General features: G+C 42.0%; 1 protein-coding gene across 1 annotated transcript; it reads right to left on the bottom strand.

The window, feature by feature from the left end:
- Nucleotides 1-5,674: 5,674 nt before the first annotated feature.
- anapc11 (APC11 anaphase promoting complex subunit 11 homolog (yeast)) lies at nt 5,675-9,769 on the bottom strand. The gene is made up of 2 exons (XM_068004100.1): nt 9,512-9,769; nt 5,675-6,421 (listed from the first exon to the last, which is right to left on the bottom strand). Exons 1-2 carry the CDS (start codon nt 9,618-9,620, stop codon nt 6,276-6,278), a joined length of 255 nt encoding a protein of 84 aa, XP_067860201.1. The 5' UTR covers nt 9,621-9,769; the 3' UTR covers nt 5,675-6,275.
- Between the last annotated feature and the right edge of the window lie 11,682 nt (nt 9,770-21,451).

The raw sequence follows: 21,451 nt of genomic DNA, 5'->3' as shown, positions 1-21,451 counted from the left end.
ACGAGCCTCCTCCAGCTGGTTGAACCTATTCTCATTTTGAGCAACTTCTCTTTAACTCCACTCACTTCCTCCAGATAAATGTGTCCCTATGGGAACCCATAAGGGGCCCACTCTGCCTGTTTTTTTGTAAGGATATGCTGAACACAATCTGTCTCGTGCCTCTCTGGCCTCCTCTTCTTTTATAATCATGACTGTGTTGGTGCCGCTTCATGCTTTTGCTCTGATTTTGAATATTTTATTAATTATGCTTTCAATTTCCACCTCACCTTTTATGTGGTCTACCTCCAGTCTCTCTCTCTCTCTCTCTGTCCAGCATCAGGCTTTCCACAGACATCTATTATAAGCTCACCAACTCCCACAACTACCTGGGGTATGTTTCTACTCACCCTGTTTCCTATAAAGATCCTATACTTATCTCACAGTTTCTCTGTTGCATTTACCTTCTGTACCAGAGCTTCTTCCATGTGAGACACCAATTTAGATGTACTTTCTGTATGGTGTATTCACTGCTCACAGCGCAATCTGCTGTACATTTGTACGAACAAATGCTTTGCTGAACACCTCCATTTTAATTGGAAATGTGACTCTGAGCCACCTGTGGCTCACCACTTTAACTCTCCTTCCCACTCTCGCCATTGTCTTTACCGTTACATTGTTCCAATAAAGCTCAAGACAAGTTTGAGGAACGGGATCTTATCTCCCTCATGGGTACTCTGCAAATTTCTGGTCTGAACATTGACTTTAATAACTTTGGACCTTAGCTATATCCTCCATTTTCTTAACAAAGGGTACTGGTGCTGTTGGATGCATCTGTCAGTGGCATTAAGTGTAGGTGTGGATTGACATTTGGAGTCACTGGAGTAAAAAAAAGACACTTTGTCAGAACCCAGGGTGCTGGTGGCATTGGGGGGAAAAGAATGTGTTGGCCTGTTTTTTCCTTTTTTCTTTGAACTGGTGCCAGCATTTTCTGTATTCATTTTAGACCTGATCTATAGGTTTTCTGTGATTTCCTTTTCTCAACTTTCCTGTCGGTGTGCTTCACATTGCCATGACTATTCACACATTCTTGCTTAATTATTCTTCCCACTGCACCACCAAAACAATGTGTTAAATTATCTAACAGCCGTTCCATGGATACTTCCTGTCTGTTGTTGTATTTTTGTTTCTTCCCTCTCCTTCCCCTTTTTCTGAGACTATAAAAATGCTTGTACATCTTTCAGTTCTGCAAAAGGGGCCCAGCCAAAAACATGATTTGTCTGCTCCACAGCTGCTGGCTGTTTCCAACATTTTCTGGTTTTGTTTGATTTGCAGCATTTGCAGGTTTTCTTTTATTGCCTTTCCAAATGATATTCAGTTGGTACAACACCTAAAACAGGCGTTAGGCCCCCATTATATGCTCTGCTCAGGATTCTTCAGCAGCCCAAGCGGCACCAACTATAAGTATGGATTTTTTTTCAACTCTTCCTGTGAAACCAGAAGGAGCTAATTGTGCAGCACTGAATCTGGGAACGAAAACTGGCCCAGATGAATTTTTACTCCAGTAACTCCAAGCCAAAGTTTCATAAGCACAGTGCTAAACAGATAATTTCTAATCATCCTAATAAGTTTCTTTTCATTTTAAAGTAAGCATAATCGAGAAGGAAAGGCAGCACTATGTGAGGGTGTATTTTTTGTAGAGTGATTTCCCCCCCCCCCCCACCCCTGCCCTGAAATCTTTTGTGTACAAGATGATCAAGGTGACTTTACTCACCAACCTCTCCCAGCCATAATTTCCCATTTTATACAGGGGCAGTTGTGTAGCAAAGAGGCTGAGAATTTTTTGAGTACAGTACTAAAACAGCAACATATCCAACCACATTCTTCTATTGCAAATAATGCAAGTGTGAAAAGGGAGAAAAAATTTCATTTTCCCTTAGTGCTATTACTAGTGCCATTACAACTCCAGCAGTCAATTGAGGGGGTAGTTTTTAATGTTAAAACAAGAAACTTCCCAAAATGGCTTCAATAGGAATAATCTGTTTTTATGTCAATCATAGAGTCAATTTTACCCGACAACTCAAACCCTTGAAATGTCAGTTATGCATTTAAAGCACAATGGCATTGTCTGGTTTCAGATGTGTACTATTCCCCATTGTCCCTGTGTGGTTACCACAGATTAGAAGCAAGAGTGTTGTAACATTGTTTCTGAATGTACTATGAACATTGGTATCTATTTTGCTTTCACTGTATTCCATAATATTCAGCATGAAAACTTTTGCAGATTATAATTTCTGTTGGCGAAATTATATTTCTTCAAATTTCTATTTGAAGAAATTAGTTGCACTTATGAAACTGAAAAAAGATCCACAGCTCATTGACTATGGGAATAAAATGACAAATTATATTCTTGCTTCACATTTTATTTTAGTGCTAAAATCTTCCTGAAGCAAAGTATTGCAGAGTGGAGGGTGCAGTTAAATGCTATTCACATACCCATTGTTTTATTAATATCTGAGACCAATACTTCAATTTGGATTGGAAATTCTGTCTATAAAGTGATTATCTGTTCAAAATGAAGTGGCAGGACAATAGGTTCATTCTCCCACTAGAAACCTTGATTTTTTTTTTTGTCAAATTATCTTTTAAGCACATATTTGGCAGAATGCAGGCCTACCAACATACCATACTGTAAATTGAATGACTGTAACATGAAGCCTGGTCTAGTTATTTTATTAGCTCACCTAGCAAGCAATCTTGATAGTTTCTTTATGTTCATTTTTTTAAGGATTTGAATAACTCCTAGCCACAAACATTAATTAATTTGTATTATACTGAAGATACTAGCAGTATTTCCACACCCCAAAATCAAAATGGCTGAATATATCTTTGCACCAACACATTGAGTAGAATACATACAAGCATTGCCCAAGAATTAATGCCATCAAACTTAGCATTAACAAAATATACGAATCATTTCCCAATCCAATTGAGCACGTATATTTTACTGAAAATTTAAATTTAACTTATTTACCACAAGTGTGTCCGAGCAAAAGTTATTTTGCAAAAAAGGTACTGGTTGCACATGTTTTGTGCATAATATTTCTAAATTTATGTTCGGTTGGTGCCATCTGGAGTACAATTTGTGTAAACATGTTTGCATCTGCAAAAGGGTTAAAATACATTCATAGGGACAAGTTACAATCCATGCACTAATGCTCTACTGGAACAGAAGCTGATGATAGGGCATTAAAATAAAGACTAAAATATAACCAAATTAAAACTATAATAAAGATACTAAAATAAAATAGATTTTATAGCTTCTAAGAGTGGTGGTACTAACAGTGGTGAGAAAAATAAAATTGAGTACATTTCAATATGGTGTGCCAGAGTGGTAGAACAAATTGGATGCAAATTTCCATACTATGACTTTTTTTCAGACTTTATCTTGATCCTAATAGAAGGCCAAGTGCTCCACAAGGGAGGGTGGGGGAAGAAAACTAAGTGGTAGTCTCATGCACATTCTTGCTATGATCTCAACAGCAGCACTGGCAAAAGGCCTGGCAGGTCATATGCTCATTTTCTCTATGTATGGCCCAGTGAGCACTAATGAAATGCGGGAAAAAAGTTAAAACTGGGAAAAGAAAATGTGTAGTAAATACCATCAATATGGTTTTGCGTTTTTAGTGGGCTGCAACATTACAGAACTGCATATCCTCCACCATAATTGCTTATTTACACCTCTACAACAGTGCCCATCTCCACCCATACCTCCACTGTTGCTGAAATCCTTATCTACTCTTTCATGACCTGCAGGCCCAGCTCCCCAACTCACTCATTAGTCTCCTACATTCCACCCTACATAAACGTACATTCGTCCAAAACTTTACCAACTGCACCTTATCCCACTTGCCCGTCCTCTCTGTCATCGGCACCACGACAGGCCATTCAGCCCAACTGGTCTGTGCCGGTGTTTATGCTCAACGTGAGCCATCTCCCACCCTGCTTCATCTAACCCTATCAGCATAACCTTCTACTAAACTCATCCTCGTTTCCAAATATGTCTTGTCTTGCCCCACCCAATCTGTTCCATGCTCTGTATGAGCCTATGCCCTCCAGTCTTCTGATGCTGATCCCTGCTCCCTCGCCTCCACCAGTGACTGAGCCTTCAGCTGTCTTGGCCTGACTCGAGGCAGCTCTCTCTCCAAACTCCTCTGTTATGCTACCTTGCTCCCCAACCTCAAAAGATCCCTCAAAATGTTGATCTATTTTCCTTTAGATCAAAATCAAAACAACGAACAGAAAGGGAGTTCAAATGAAATTAGATAAAATCAAATATGATCGACACCTTGTGGGGAAATATAAACACATACTGAGATCAAACCTGGTTGCAAATAATGCATTCTAAAAAGTGAGAGATTTACTATCATGCTGTGAAATAAACACATTTTATTTTCAACTGTTCTGAACATCACCCATTCAGTTGAAGTGTTTGCTATAAACACATTCTCATCACACTTACTGAAAACAATTTGGTTCTTCCCACATGATGATCAGTCTCGGCTTAGTGCAAATTAGTGTCAGATATATTGCTGTAAAGCCAGGAAGATCACTGATAAGTTAACAAAATTCTTATACTTTCAGTTTTCATTGCTTTGTAGATCTTTCAACTGCATACTCATTCAGTCGGCCTCTGAAGGCCACAGAAAATTATCCTTGGTCAGCTTGAAGGCCAAATTTTCCTCATATCATCATAGACCTTGTTTCTGAAGTTACAGTGCATTGTGCCAAATAAGGCTGACTGACCAGCAACTCAAGCCATGGCCAATATTGAGCTTTTTGATATTCAACTTAATGTCAACCTGTCAATTCTACTGAATGGGTCTTGTTCCTATCATAAGAGTTGGCATGGCAGACATCCAGGGGACTGCTTTTTTGCTAGTAAAATGAATCTTCCATCACATATTCCTTCCTCCTATATTTTAAGGGAAATATTGTTCTCCTTCCTGCCTCTTAAATCTATAGTTTGTGCTATTTTAGTGTTCAGATATATAACTTGCATTAAAACTTTTCCTCAATGAATTATGTATTAAAATTTACTGTCATTTTTTAAACAGAAGACAAGCTGAAAAAACTAACAAAAAGCAAATAGGACCCTAGGTTTATAATTAGGGGAATAGAGTACAAAAGCAAATAATTGCTAAACCTAAACAAATCATTGGTCAGGTCACAGTCAAAATCTTGCATCCAGTTTTATGTATTGTACTTTGGGAAAGATGTGAAAACCAGGGAGAGGGTGCAGAAGAGACTGAAGATGATGATACCAGGGATGAGAATCTAGAAAAACTGTAGCTCTTTTCATTAGAACAGAGATAGTCAAGCAATCTGATACAGGTGTTCAAAGCAGGGGTTGTGATGAGGTAAATAGGGAAAACTGTTTACTTTGATTGGTGAGTCGGTAACTAGAGAGCATAAATTTAAGACTATTACCAAAAGAACGAAGTCTGGAATGCACTACCCGAAAGAGAATCCATATTAGTTTTTAAAGGGGAAAAAGAAAAATTTGAAGTGATTTTGTGAAAGGGAGGGTGAATGGGACTAAGTGGATAGCTCTTTCAGAGAGCAGCACAGGTATTGGTGTGCTGAATGGCCTCGATCTGTGCTGTAAAATTCAATGGTAATTCAATAACTTCACAGCTTTTAAAAGAAGTCAATCCTTTATTTTAGCATTTAACATATCCAAAACTTTGGTCGAAGTGATGAGTTTTTGTTTTAAAAAGTGAAGCACCATTTCTCTCCCCCTTCCCCACAACATTTTGCTAAAGCTGCACAAACAGATTTTCTGCTTTCTAGCAGGAACACATAGAAACTATGCAGTGCTACATTTTCAAAAATATAGCCAGACCTCCTTTAGTTGAACTGCATCAGTCTCTTTAATGGTTTGAGAATAAAAAATACATAGCAATGTTTATGAACAAAAGTTTTAATTCACCAATTAGCCATGAAGTCAGATAGTAGGTAGTCAAAGATGTCATATTGACCTTTTATGTTAAACAGTTTTATACATAGCATCTGGCTGCTCACTTAGCATTGCAACTATTTTACGTAGTTCATCAGTTATTCTTGCTTTACACCACTTTATGTAATATTTACAAAAGTATTAGACTGTCCTTAATCTCCTTGGTAACAAGCTAAAGATGTTGTTTTATTGCATTATTGTTGAGAAACCAAAGAAAAGGTCTGTACAAAGTCCGATTCTGAGCCTTCAGGATTCCTCACTCAATTTCTCCAGTTACTCATCACTCTTTGAACTTCCACTCCTGTCGACACATGGGACAATGTTGCTGGACCTGCTGAGAGTTCAGCCATTTCAGGATACAGTGCATATGGAAACAATGAGAGCACTGACCCCACACCAATGGGCAGTCATCTCCTGGCACTTTACCTGAAACACAAACATCTATGTAAGGGATTCTGTGAAACATTTCTCAGCTTCAGGTTGCCTCGTGCTACTTTCTTGCACAGAATTTGAATAATCTGTAGACATCAGAAAAGGAGCATTCAGATCAAAAGGTGCAATAAGCTTTTCACTTTGGCTTCTTCAGGCCAAAAAGTCCATTAAAAAAATGTTTGAGACGCAAAAGTTAAAATTGGTGCCATACAGAAACTAGTTTCTGGTCTGAGTCCAACTACAGCTTTCCAAGAAAATGTAAGTGAAATAAACTGAAATCTGCTTTCATGTTACTGAACTGAGGTTATTATTGGAATTTATTGACTTTAAATATCTCCTCTTAATCGCCCACCAGAAGTCTCACTTGAATGGTGTAGGAAGAAATCCCAGCTATTATGTACTCCTTTACCATGCATATGTAGTTCACCCTAGTATCAGCATTAATGGAGTGTTTACATTTAAATTTGAACAATGCACAATCATGCAAGTTTTAGGAAAGGTGAGCACAGGAATCAATCTTTTTTCTTTCATTTTTTGCAAACACTCGAGTGTCGAGGTAAAAACAGAACCCCTAGAATTCTGTAGCACCTCAAACCCAATTTCTGCACCAAGCCCAGCCAAATTATGTAGCAAGCCTGTTCAGGCAGTGTTTTACAATCTAACATTGGTACAAAGATGCAAGCAAGGGGAGCTGATTCACTTACTAATTATAAATTCCTCAAAATCACTCAACAATCGTCAGTTGTGGTTCAGTGGTAGCACTCTTGCCTCAGAGTCAAAAGGTTGTGGGTGCAAGCCCACTCCAGGCCTTGAGCACATAATCTTGGCTGGCACTCTAGTGCAGTGCTGATAGAATGCTGCACTGTTGGAGGTGCTATCTTTTGGATGAGATGTTAAACCAAGGTCCCATTTGCCCTCTCAGGAGGATATAAAAGATCCCATGGCACTACTTGAAGGGCAGGGAAGTTCTCCCACTGTCGTGGCCAACATTTATCCCTCAATCAACACCACTAAAAAGAGTTTATTTAGTCATTTATCTCATAGCTGTTTGTGGGACCATGCTGTGCGCAAATTGGCTACCACGTTTCCCTATATTACAACAGTGACCACACTTCAAAAGTAATTAATTGTGAAGCGCTTTGGGACATCCCGAGTTCATAAAAGGTGCTAAATAAATGCATGTTCTTTCTTTCACATTATATCCATTTAAAAATATCAAGGTGATGTAATAGTAGAAGCTGTTAGGCGATAATGCACTCTAGTGAAGATTACCCACCATTCCACACTCAGCTAGAGTCTGATAAAACAGCCACCATGAAATGAAGCAGCCATGAAGTGAGCACACTGTAAGGAGCGAATAGGCATGTTACCCACATGCATACTTCCAGCCAAATGAAAACTAGATTAGCAGAGCCCTGGCAGCTAGGGATTGGTGTATAAACACCAAGACACTTAAAAAAATGGCAAATAACTAATACACATGATAATTACAGAAAAGCTATTTGGCCATTACTTCAACCATCCAGAAAGACCCTATAGTCTCCCCATTGCAGCATCCAATTGTTTCTTCAACAATTCCAGGCTTTCGCTTCCACTACCTTTTCCAGAGTGATTTCCATGCATTGTTCACTCTGAAAAACATCCTGCTATCAGTGCTACATTTACCATTGCGAGTTTAAACCTCCTTGTTTAGCTATTTTAATAACATTCATGAAGTACATGTCACCCAGCCATCCTTCCGATCTGCAGTACTTTAGACTTGTCCAACAAAGCACTGCTTGTGGCAAGTTGGATGATGAACTGTTTATCGGTCAGGAATATTATACAGTACCACATAATACACAATATTTTATTCTGCAATACTGGAGCTATGTATTTAAACCCACAGTCTCATTTTTGTTAAATCAACTTGGGTAAAAGTGTAAATGCTATTTGGTTAGGAAACTTTTAGATTCTAATGTATTCAGTTTCAAGCTGCAGCTCAGAAGGACGTGGCATTTCGCATCTTTAACAGTGTGATATCTGTATGATGCATCCTTTAATGAAAGAGGTGCTGTCTGGGGTATAGTAGTGGATCCAGCCTGTGCAAAATGTACTAGCAGAAAAAACGATTGAAGGGCACGAAGGAGAAGTCAGTCCAACTAAACTTTTCTTACTAAAAGTAAGTCACTTAAAGCAATACTACACAATTGCCGTTTAATCGCATTTATAAATTTAACACATTTATAGTATGGGCCGTTACAACAAAAAGGTAAAACTGCTGCCCAAAAAGCACCACCAGTGTGAGTCTTCCTCCTTCATAACGCAACGGAACGGGCAGCAGGCATTCACTCATCTTATTTAAATCCAAGAAAGCGTAGTATTGAAAGGTTGTTAAGAAAAAAAACTTGTATCATCCAGTGTTCATACACATGCACATCAAATAAACTTTATATTCCCCACAATTTAAACAGTGCCCAATTACCACTTTATATTAACAGTGTGCAATATAAACAAGGTGGTTAACGTGTCTCCAAAGGCACTTAACGATATCTCATACTATGGTCTCATTCACTCCCTCCAGATGTGGAGATGCCGGTGATGGACTGGGGTTGACAAATGTAAACAATCTTACAACACCAGGTTACAGTCCAATTATAACCTGGTGTTGTAAGATTCCTTACATTTGACTACCTCCAGAGGCAAAGCTCCACTTGGTGATCTGGTAGCTGCCAACCTCCAGGAAGGTCTACAAGAGGAATTTCACCACTCCAGGCAATGGGAGCGATTTAGAATAGAGTGGTGATGCCAACTCGGGGTCGGACGTATTCCTCCCGCCAAATAGCCTCATCCTCCTTGGGTGGAACCGGCCCCCAATGAGGGATCGACTGCTTCGGACGACCGGCAACTGGGCCGGGGCTGTAGCCAACTCCAGCTGCTGCCTGGTGTGACTGAGCCTGCTGCCGGCATCAGCGGGCCGGTTGCTGTTGAAGCCCGTGCCCCTCACAGTCCGGGCCGCGGCCCGGTGCTAGTCGGCGGGCGGTGCGGGAGTTGAAAAGTCCCCCTCCCCCTCCCCCTCCCCCTCCGCTCCGACTCCGTACTCACAGTCCGGGCAGCAGCCGTTAAACGCCGTCCGGCAGATACCGCAGTTCTCATCGTTCGCTACCCAAAACCACGAAGCGATGGCATTCCAGCGCTTCACCTTCACCCGCATCACAGCAGCGCGAGAGCGGGCGCGAGCTTCAAACCGCCGCCCCTCGCTCACAATCCATTACCCCTGCCTGGTCCGCGAGAGCGGGCGCGAGCTTCAAACCGCCGCCCCTCGCTCACAATCCATTACCCCTGCCTGGTCCGCGAGAGCGGGCGCGAGCTTCAAACCGCCGCCCCTCGCTCACAATCCGTTACCCCTGCCTGGTCCGCGGGCGCGAGCTTCAAACCGCCGCCCCTCGCTCACAATCCATCACCACTGCTTGGTCCGCGCTCGCTGCCGCGGCCACCCCCTCCGACAAAACCGAGCGCTCAACCGAAATGTGACATTAAAAGCGATTTAGAAAACAAAAGTATTTTTTAAGGTGATTTTTTTTCAAAAAAGAAACGTTTTCCTTTGTGTTTTAAAAAAAAATTCCACAGTTGACGAGATTTTTCCATCATCGAATTTTTTTTTCGCCGCTTGATTCGCAATGTCTGCGCAGCCAGGTTCCGAGCGCTCTGATTGGCTCGGTCAGCGGCTCTTTCTGATTGGTTTTTTTTGCTCCCTCCGCCGGGCTGCTCGAGCAGATTCGCGGCTGCAGCATCCTTAAGCTGCGTTGCTGGACCAATTGTAGTGCAAAGGATTGCTGCATTTTCTTTTCTGTTGGTATTTGAGTAGTTACTTTTTATTATAAAGATATGGCAAAAGAACCGAAGGTGATATGAGGAAAAACTTTTTTATGCAGCCAGTGGTTAGGATCTGGGACGCACTGCCAGTGGCGGAGGCAGATTTCTTGAATGGAATAAATTTTGCATATTACGTGGATAGGGCGGGGGAGTGGGACCAGCTGGATTGTTCTTGCTGTAGAGCTGGCATGGATTCGATGGGCTGAATGGCTTCTTTCCCTGCTGTAACCTTTCTATGATGGGGCCATCCTACCTGTAGGTAATTTGAGTAGTTAACAATTGCTATTTTGGTCCGTTTGTTCTTCCATCATTTATTTTTAATTACACGTGCAATCCCTTTTAATGGAGAGTCTAAGTGCAAAAATGTGAAAGTTTTAACACTCCTTTATGTTATACGTACTTCAGTTTGTACCTGACCACCCACTTTCTTGGAAACACACCCTTAAACATGAAATATTAAACTCGTGGCCATCTTAACCCTGTAGACATCATGACTCATCAGTTATTCATGGAACTACCATGAATATTTTACTCAATGACCTGAAAATAGTAGGAAAAATTAATGGATGTTTCCAATTTACCATTAGTTGCTTTATACAAACGAGACCTGTGCTGACATTATTGGCTGTACAGACAGGCATAAACAAGTTACTACTGTCCTATTTGTTCCCATTTAATAGTACTAAGTGAATTGTCTATTGTGTGCAGCAACAATTTATATTTGTATTGAGCTCCTTGCATATGGAACAACTTCTCAGTACTTTACAGAATGGAGAACAGAAGTAGAAACATCCCAAAGTAACACATACAACAAATTAGTCTGGTGCAGTCACTGTTGCTATGCAGGTGAATGCAGTGGCCATTTTACACATAGCAAGATTCCACAAACAATGAGATCAATGACCAGTGAATCTGTTTTTTTGATATTGATTGAGAGGGAAATGTTAACCAAGCCACCAGGCGATCTCCCAGCTCTTTGTTAACAGCTGTCATGGAATCTTTAGCATCTATGTAAACTGGCAGATGGGACCTCAGTGTAACATTTTGTCTGAAGGACAGCATCTCTGACAATGCAGCACTCCCTCAGTACTGCACTGTTCTGTCAGCTTAGATTATGTGCTTGAATCCATAACCTTCTGACCATGAGGCAAGACTGCTCTCATTTAAGCCAAGCTGATATATCTACAGTTCTAAAGCATATAAAATTTTAAAAGGTATAGCACAACTACATTATTACTTCAAAGTAACCTAGGAAACTAAGACCAGTGGGCAAAAATAGAAATAGATGAAAACAATTTTTTAAATGAGAAGTGCCTATATTCAAAGAGTGATATATCAGCTTCGTCTCAGGAGTATTACACTCACTTCAGAAAGTTGTGAGGTGATGCTTCAGGCAGAGACTTGAACACATAATCTAGGCTGATAATTCAGTGCGGTACTGAGGGAGTGCTACATTGTCAGAGGTGTTGTCTTTTGGATGAGATGTTAACCAAGGCCCTGTTTGCCCCCTCAGGTGGATGGAAAAGATCCTTTGGTATCATTCAAAGGAGAGGGGACGTTCCCAATGTTCTAGCCACACCTTTCCTGTAATGTGGTGACCAGAACAGTATGCAGTACTCAAGCTGTGGCCTAACTAGTGTTTTACATAGTTCTAGCATAACCTCCCTGCTCTTATATTCTATGCCTCTGCTAATAAAGGAAAGTATCCTGTATGTCTTTTTAGCCACCTTATCTACCTGAACTGCTACCTTCAGGGATCTGTGGACATGCACTCCAAGGTTCTTTTTTTTATTTGTTCATGGGATGTGGGCGTCACTGGCAAAGCCAGCATTTATTGCCCTTGAGAAGGTGGTGGTGAGCCGCCTTCTTGAACTGCTGCAGTCTGTGTGGTGAAGGTTCTCCCACAGTGCTGTTAGGTAGGGAGTTCCAGGATTTTGACTCGGCGACTATGAAGGAACGGCAATATATTTCCAAGTCTGGATGGCGTGTGACTTGGAGGGAAATGTGCAGGTGGTGGTGTTCCCATGTACCTGCTGCCTTTGTCCGTCTAGGTGGTAGAGGTCATGGGTTTGAGATGCTGTTGAAGAAGCCTTGGCAAGTTGCTGCAGTGCATCTTGTGGATGGTACGCACTGTAGCCACGGTACGCCAGTGGTGGAGGGAGTGAATGTTTAGGGTGGTGGATGGGGTGCCAATCAAGCGGGCTGCTTTGTCCTGGGTGTTGTTGAGCCTCGAGTGTTGTTGGAGCTGCACTCATCCAGGTAAGTAGAGAATATCCCATCACGCCCCTGACTTGTGTCTTTTAGATGGTGGAAAGGCTTTGGGGAGTCAGGAGGTGAGTCACTCGCTGCAGAATACCCAGCCTCTGACCTGCTCTTGTAGCCACAGTATTTATGTGGCTTGTTCAGTTAAGTTTCTGGTCAATGGTGACCCCCAGGATGTTGATGGTGGGAGATTCGGCGATGGTAATGCCGTTGAATGTCAAGGGGAGGTGGTTAGATTCCCTCTTGTTGGAGATGTTCATTGCCTGGCATTTGTCAGGCGCGAATGTTACTTGCCACTTATCAGCCCAAGCCTGGATGTTGTCCAGGTCTTGCTGTATGCGGGCACGGTCTGCTTCATTATCTGAGGGGTTGCGAATGGAACGGAATGCTGTGCAATCATCAGCAAACATCCCCATTTCTGACCTTATGATGGAGGGAAGGTCATTGATGAAGCAGCCGAAGATGGTTAGGTCAAGGACACTGCCCTGAGGAACTCCTGCAGCAATGTCCTGGGGCTGAGATGATTGGCCTCCAACAATCACTACCATCTTCCTTTGTATTAGGTATGACTCCAGCCACTGGAGAGTTTTCCCCTGATTCCCATTCACTTCAGTTTTACTAGGGCTCCTTGGTGCCACACTCGGTCAAATGCTGCCTTGATGTCAAGGGCAGTCACCTCACCTCACCTCACCTCTGGAATTCAGCTCTTTTGTCCATGTTTGGACCAAAGCTGTAATGAGTTTCTGGAGCCGAGTGGTCCTGGCGGAACCCAAACTGAGCATCGGTGAGCAGGTTTATTGGTGAGTAAGTGCCGCTTGATAGCACTGTCGACGACACCTTCCATCACTTTGCTGATGATTGAGAGTAGACTGATGGGGCGGTAATTGGCCGGATTGGATTTGTCCTGCTTTTTGTGGACAGGACACAACTGGGCAATTTTCCACATTGTCGGGTAAATGCCAGTGTTGTAGCTGTACTGGAACAGTTTGGCTCGAGGCGTGGCTAGTTCTGGAGCACAAATCTTCGGCACTACAGCCGGGATGTTGTCGGGGCCCATAGCTTTTGTTGTATCCAGTGCATTTGGCCGTTTCTTGATATCACGTGGAGTGGATCGAATTGGCTGAAGACTGGCTTCTGTAATGATGGGGATATCGAGAGGAGGCCGAGATGGATCATCCACTCGGCACTTCTGGCTGAAGATGGTTGCAAACGCTTCAGCCTTGTCGTTTGCACTCACGTGCTGGATTCCGCCATCATTGAGGATGGGGATGTTTACAGAGCCTCCTCCTCCCATTAGTTGTTTAATTGTCCACCACCATTCATGACTGGATGTGGCAGGACTGCAGAGCTTTGATCTGATCCGTTGGTTGTGGAATCGCTTAGCTCTGTCTATAGTATGTTGCTTCTGCTGTTCAGTATGCATGTAGTCCTGAGTTGTAGCTTCACCAGGTTGGCACCTCATTTTTAGGTATGCCTGGTGCTGCAGCTGGCATGCTCTTCTACACTCCTCATTGAACCAGGGTTGATCCCCTGGCTTGTTGGTAATGGTGGCATGAGGAATATGCCGGGCCATGAGGTTACAGACTGTGCTGGAATACAATTCTGCTGCTGCTAATGGCCCACAACACCTCATGGATGCCCAGTTTTGAGCTGCTATATCTGTTCTGAATCTATCCCATTTAGCACGGTGGTAATGCCACACAACACGCTGAATGGTGTTCTCAGTGCGAAGACGGGACTTCGTCTCCACGAGGACAGTGCGGTGGTCACTCCTACCACTACTTCCTCTACACCTCTCGGTATCCTCCCATCTATTGTGTACTCCCTTGCCTTGTTTGCCCTCCCCAAATGCATTACCTCACACTTCTCTGGATTGAATTCCATTTGCCACTTTTCTGTCCACCTGACCGGTCCAATGATACCTTCCTGCAGTCTACAGCTTTCCTCCTCACTATCAATCACACGGCCAATTTTTGTATCACCTGCAAATTTCTTGATCAAGCCCCTCACATTCAAGTCCAAATCATTAATATATACTACAAAAAGCAAGGGACCGAGTACTGAGCCTTGCGGGACCCCACTGGAAACAGCCTTCCAGTCGCAAAAGCACCTGTCAACCATTACCCTTTGCTTCCTGCCACTGAGCCAATTTTGGATCCCACTAGCCACTTTCCCTTGGATCCCATGGGTTTTTACTTTTTTGACCAGTCTGCCATGTGGGACCTTGTCAAAAGCCTTGCTAAAATCCATGTAGACTACATCAAACACGTCACTCTCATCGACCCTCCTTGTTACCTGCTCAAAAAATTCAATCAAGTTAATCAGACACGACCTTCCCGTACCAAATCCATGCTGACTGTCCTTAATTAACCCGTGCCTTTCTAAATGACTATTTATGCTATCCCTCAGAATCAATTCCAATAATTTGCCCACCTCCGAGGTTAGACTGGCCTATAATTGCTTGGTCTATCTCTTTCTCTTTTTTTTTAAACAATGGTACAACGTTAGCAGTGCTTCAATCCTCCGGCACAACACCTGTAGCCAGGGAGGATTGGAAAATGATGGTCAGAGCCTCCACTATTTCCTCCCTTGCTTCACTTAGCAGCCTGGGATACATTTCATCCGGGCCTGGCGATTTATCTAATTTCAAAGATGCTAAACCCCTTAATACTTCCTCTCTCACTATGTTTATCCCATCCAATATTTCACATACCTCCTCCTTAACTATAATCTGCATCGTCCCTCTCTTTTGTGAAGACGGACGCAAAATATTCTTTGGGATGTTTTTGAGAAACATGATAAACTTGTTGGGATAGCCTTGCCTCCAGATAAGGATCCTTTGATTTTGATAGAGAGCAAGGAAGTATGTGTTGAGTCTGAGCTACTGACAAGGGTAGAGGGAATGTACTGAAGTATGGAAGTACTGAAGGATGAACGGACACCGCGCAACAATCACCAAACAGGAGGGTTCCCTCCCAGTCGGGGAACACTTCAGCAGTCAAGGACATTCAGCCACCGACCTTCGGGTAAGCGTACTCCAAGGCGACCTTCGAGACACACGACAACGCAAAATCGTCGAGCAGAAATTGATAGCCAAGTTCCGCACCCATGAGGACGGCCTCAACCGGGATCTTGGGTTCATGTCATGCTACACGTTACCCCACCAGCGAACAAATGTTACCTGTTTTTAATATAACGGGTCAGTTGCTGTCTTTTCTATGTTTCTACCTCTCTATCTCTTTTTTTTGTTTTTTTTGTTTTTTTTGGTGATTTGTATATTCGGAGACCTTGCAGGTAACACCTGTCTGTCTGCACACTGATTGCCTTGGCAACGGGCAGTTGAAAAAGCTGTCTGTAATCACCAAGCATTGTTCTGTGAATTATAAATGCGATTTCATTTCGAGGATTTCATTTCCAACAACGTTCACCTGAGGAAGGAGGAAGCCTCCGAAAGCTTGTGAATTTAAAATAAAATTGCTGGACTATAACTTGGTGTTGTAAAATTGTTTACAAGAAGTAGGGAAGGCAGTTGAATGAGCATTCTCATTTGCATTTAGAGCCTGATAGCAACTGAGCTTAATTTCCTCATCAGTAGTTACAGCCTGTCACAGATCCCAGCTCTTTTTATAAACAAAATATTGAAGTAATTATCCTTCATACTTTACCTTTTGAGAGGATACTATTTTGTGGAAAAAAACAGGAAAATTTACTCTAAATTGGAATAATCGGTAGTATCTTCTGACACATTCATTCCTATCCCCACCTCAGCATTCCCAAAAATGTGACTACCTTTGGTAAGCTATCACTTTTTTAATGCTGTCTCTGTCCTTCCAGATCTCACCAATGTTTCTGTCTATTTTACTACATTTCACAAGCCCACCAGTGCCTGCTTCTACTCTCGTACAAAAAGAATTGTCAGAACTGCTGATGATTATTGAAAGGTGTGTGTGTGTGTATTTAATTTGAAAAATAAATATAAAAATCATAGTTCTTGTGGGGAAAGAGGACTTGACTTTGATCCATGCCATGTTCTGAATGAAGTACCAAAGACTGCAGGTGACTATGGAATTGTACCTCAGCATGAGTCATTGCCTTCAGAAAAGATGGAGACCGCGCAACAATCGCCAAACAGGAGGGTTCCCTCCCAGTCGGGGAACACTTCAGCAGTCATGGACATTCATCCACCGACCTTCGGGTAAGCGTACTCCAAGGCGGCCTTCGAGACACACGACAACGCAAAATCGTCGAGCAGAAATTGATAGCCAAGTTCCGCACCCATGAGGACGGCCTCAACCGGGATCTTGGGTTCATGTCACGCTACACGTTACCCCACCAGCGAACAAATGTTATCTGTTTTTAATATAATGGGTCATTTGCTGGCTCTCTCTGCCTTCCGGATGTTTCTGCCTCTCTCTGTGTTTTTTTTTCTCTGTTTTTTTTCCCTGTTTGTTTTTTTGTTGAATGTGTATTCGGGGGTTCTGCAGATGACACCTCTCTGTCTGAACACGGTGATTGCCTTGGCAACGGGCAGTTGCAGGGGCAGTCTGTAAACACCATGTATTATTCAATATGTATAAATGCGTAGGCTTCAAGGAGATCTTGAAACATTTACCTGAGGAAGGAGAAAATCTCCGAAAGCTTGTGAATTTAAAATAAAATTGCTGGACTATAACTTGGTGTTGTAAAATTGTTTACAAGAGTAAAAGGAGGGGGATATGTGACGATTTAGTTGTAATTCAAACGAGTTTAGCAACTTGGTTGAATTACAATAGCAACTGTAATCTGCGCCATACCATTGTGTTAAAGGAGCTGTATAATCTTGCCATTGTGCTGTTGTAATGATGGTTCCTTTGTTGTCATTTTCCCCTTTCACTGCCTTGCTACCTTTAATTCTGTTTTCCTTCACCATTAAGAATGGGACAGTCTGAATTGTAGAGCTCATTACAATGCCTCTCTTTTAGCCAATAGGGGGTTCACTTTTATAGGATGGATAAATCACCCTCCCAATTATTGTTCTCTGTGAGATAAATTGCTGATGGAAGAGAGCGTGAAACTTCCTTTTGGAGACTAGCCAAATTCGTAGAACATTAGAGGCTGAAATCCAAACTCAGACATGTGTTATGACATTCAGCGCACTATTTAAAGGTGTTGGGACACTGACTTTTTTCCCTTTTTTGTTGACTTTATTGCAGTGATTTTACAGGATGTGCTAATGAATGAACTGTAATTCAATAAAGCGTTAAGCGTTACAGGACTCTATCAACCAATTAATAAATGCAAAATGTAACAACTTCACTGATAATAAATGAAAGGACAATGGATCAGCAAACATTGTGAACATGGACTGATGATGAGCACTGTCTTCTGAACCTCAACTCAGTCTGCCTTTCCTTAGTTTCCCAGTTCATTATTTAACAATTTGCGCCGTCTGAGTTTCAGAACAGTTTTAAAAAAAGTTACATAGCATTTTACGACAACATTGTTCAGCTGGGATTTCCCCGATGGCTCAACAAGTTTATCTACTAATTTGTGAACCATGGAAAGCCTTAGGTTTAATCCCTAGTCTGTGCTGAGTTAGCTGAATCCAGATAGAGCAGCAATAGGTGTGCTCCAGTTGGCCTCAGTTCCCCTGGGTTAAGTTCGGGGAAAATCGGCCATGGTTGCTACTCCTGTTTACTATCCAAAGACCCCTGCTGGAAATAAGTTTGTGTGTGCGCATGCAAAATTGGGCTTGGTTGTGATGTCTGCGATAATGGAATAGTTTGCTAGCATATGGGGCTAGATTTTCCTCTAGGATTCTGCCCACGTTTGGGCAGTCCCAGAGTATAAAATAGAGGAAAATAGGGCAGGGGAAACCACCAAATCCCATTTAATAGATATATAGATGGATGTGATTTTCATTTTGACTTAGAGTATTTTAGAAGTAATAAAAGCAAAAACCATAAAATGTGTGAATGTGTTCCTGGCATATCATAGGGAAATGCACTCGGTAAAGTTGTATTCAGTTTGCAACCTCAATGGATTGCTAAAATGCTACAAAAAAATTATATGATTAATTGGAATATTTTATTCATCATTCTCTCTTAAGTAAATTAAAGCATTCGACTTGTTATGGATCTCAGTCTGTTCATTGGTTAGGTTGCATAGGTAAGCTTCCTTTGGCTTATTTCTGCAGGTGGGTGGTGAGCTAATGTGGTTATGACCCAATTTAAAGTATGTACCATTATTTTGTGCCTACATAGCAACTCAGGCAAATTATGATGATTTATTGGCTTTAATGGTGAGTTTGTAACTTGAGAAAGAAAGAAATAACTTGAATTTATTTAGTATTTTTTACATTCTCGGCATTTTGAAGTGTAGTCACTGATGTTTTATAGCAAACATAATACAGAATGTGCACACAGCAAGGTCCCACAAGCAGCAATGAGATAAATGGCCAGTTAAAACAGGTTGTGGTGGTGTTGGTTGAGATATCTATTGAAATATCTTATTTGTGAACTTGTTTGCAGATTTGTTAAAAATTAACACGGAGAAAAATATTGGATAAAAATCAGAAATGTTTGCAAGAACACCAATTGAGCTCTTTTTCTCCCAATGTTTTCTTTTTAAGCTTGTGTCTTAAACATACAGTAAATACAAATAATTTTAAATTACTTTGTGAAATAAAAATGTGAAGTGTTTATGATCAGGATATTCCCACTTTTACATTTTTACTATTACATGATGTGACATTTTTTTGATTATGTCTCCGTGAAGCACTTTGGAACATTTATCTGTGTTAAAGGCACTATATAAATGCAACCTTTCAAGATTTTTGACTATTTGAACTAGGAGAAATTTCAGGTTTATTTATATCCTGATACTATTAAGTTAAATTCACTATACAAAACGTTAAATCAACATGAAAGTATTTTCTAGCCAGAAGCTTAGACCAGACAAAGGGGTAGAAATTGGTCTCTGTCTGTTTTGGAGAGGCAAACGGCCTGCGCACACATCAGAAGCTGGAGGGCTTTGTTTTAATAATTGCGGTGAGCTTCCGGGGCCTGTCGCGCCTCCAGATGCAGCTCACCGGTTGTCATGGGAACAACTTGGGCTGCCTGTCTTGCCGGCAGTGGCCCTCAGGTAAATCCTGAAGGGGGAAGAGAATGGGAGGGGGGGCTAGTGCGGAATGTTTGTGGCCCACAGTAGTGCTGTGCTCCTCCTGGCTTCATATGAAGGTAAATAAGAACGTAAGAAATAGAAGCCAGGAGTAGGCCATACGGCCCCTCGAGCCTGCTCTGCCATTCAATCAGATCTTGGCTGATCTTCGACCTCAACTCCACTTTCCCGCCTGATCCCCATATCCCTTGATTCCCCTAGAATCTATTAATCTATCCATCTCAGCTTTGAATAATTTCAATGACTCAGCATCCACAGCCCTCTGGTGTAGCGAATTCCAAAGATTCACAACCCTCTGCGTGAAGAAATTCCACCTCACCTCGGCCTTGAATGGCCAACCCCTTGTCCTGCGACTATGCCCCCTAATTCTAAACACTCCAGTCAGCAGAAACAATCTCTCAGCATCTACCTTGTCAAGTCCCCTCATAATCTTATGTATTTCAATGAGATCACCTCTCATTCTTCTAAACTCCAGAGAATATAGGCCCATTCTACTCAATCTCTCCTCATAGGACAACCTTTCTCATCCGAGGAATTAATCTAACACTGCCTCTAAGACAAGTATATCCTTTCTTAGATAAGGAGACCAAAACAGTACGCAGTACTCCAGGTGAGGTCTCAATAAAGCCCTGTACAACTGTAGTAAGACATCCCTACTCTTACTGCAACCAAAAACAACATTTTTTAAATACTTATATATTTTTTGGGGCCCCCAGCAATCCCTTTTAGGACTGCTCCTTAGGCCACACATGGCACTGTTAATCCTGAGTAGAGTAGGCCACCCTAGGCAGATGAATTTCTGGTAGTGGTCCTTAAACAGGCGTTGGACCTGTAATTTGCATATGCAAGGACGAGCGGCAGGGGCGCCTGGAAAGCCACCAATACCACTATGGCACGCGCATAACGCAGGCGAAGATCGGGTGTGGGACATTGCACCCCAAAATTGGTCCTTTTTGTCCCTGTTTTATGCCCGGAAAATGGGTGCAACGAGGAACAATTTCTCCCTCAAAATGCCTGACAGAATTGTGTTTCTCGAATGTCGTTATCAGTTTGAGACAATGGGGTCATTAGTACATTCTAGTGACATTCACATGTATGTTGGGAAAGCCTCATTCATGAGAGCTTATCGTGAGGTATCTGCCAAAGGACCCAACCAAGGAGGGCTGTAGTAGGTTTGATTGGCAGCTCACTTGACCAATCCCTTACAAGGAGAGCTCAGGGTGGGTCAGTCATGTCTTTGTTTTTTTTAGTTTAAGTCCCTTTATAAAAAAAAGGGGGGGTGGGGGTTAGGTATAAATATGTCCCTTCACTGATTTTTTTTTTCAAAAAATATACTTTATTAAAATTTGCAGCAGTTCATACAATACAGTTGTCATATTACATTCCAAACGTACACAATATAGATTATGCAATTTGCAGGTTACATCAAGTACAGTTCAATGAAACACATTGGACATAATTACAGTTCATGACACTCTAGGGTGCCTCATTGCATCACAATCAATACAGGTGAGTCATTACAGATACATTACAGATTTATTACGGGTACATTACATCAATTTGAATTTTACATTCTGCCCGAGGGGGTTTTTCCCTGATTGCAGCCCCACGGTATACAATGGCGGGAAGGCTCTAAACGGTTGCCTTTCCCCCACAGATCCTTTGCGGCGGCCGCACCCATCCTCAGTGCGTCCCTTAGCACGTAGTCCTGGACCTTGGAATGTGCCAGTCTGCAACACTCGGTCAAGG

This window comes from Heptranchias perlo, chromosome 23, assembly GCF_035084215.1.
Source record: "Heptranchias perlo isolate sHepPer1 chromosome 23, sHepPer1.hap1, whole genome shotgun sequence".
Classification (NCBI taxonomy): domain Eukaryota; kingdom Metazoa; phylum Chordata; class Chondrichthyes; order Hexanchiformes; family Hexanchidae; genus Heptranchias; species Heptranchias perlo.
Note: the sequence above shows the minus strand (reverse complement) of the source record. Positions and strands in the feature narration are given on the sequence as shown.

What these genes read in the sequence shown, in the direction of transcription:
- anapc11 (XM_068004100.1), bottom strand. Translation starts at nt 9,620, where the DNA reads ATGCGGGTGAAGGTGAAGCGCTGGAATGCCATCGCTTCGTGGTTTTGG. An exon ending in TAACGGCTGCTGCCCGGACT is followed by an intron (nt 6,422 to 9,511) that starts GTGAGTACGGAG and finishes TTTGTGTTTCAG; the next exon opens with GTAAAGTGCCAGGAGATGAC.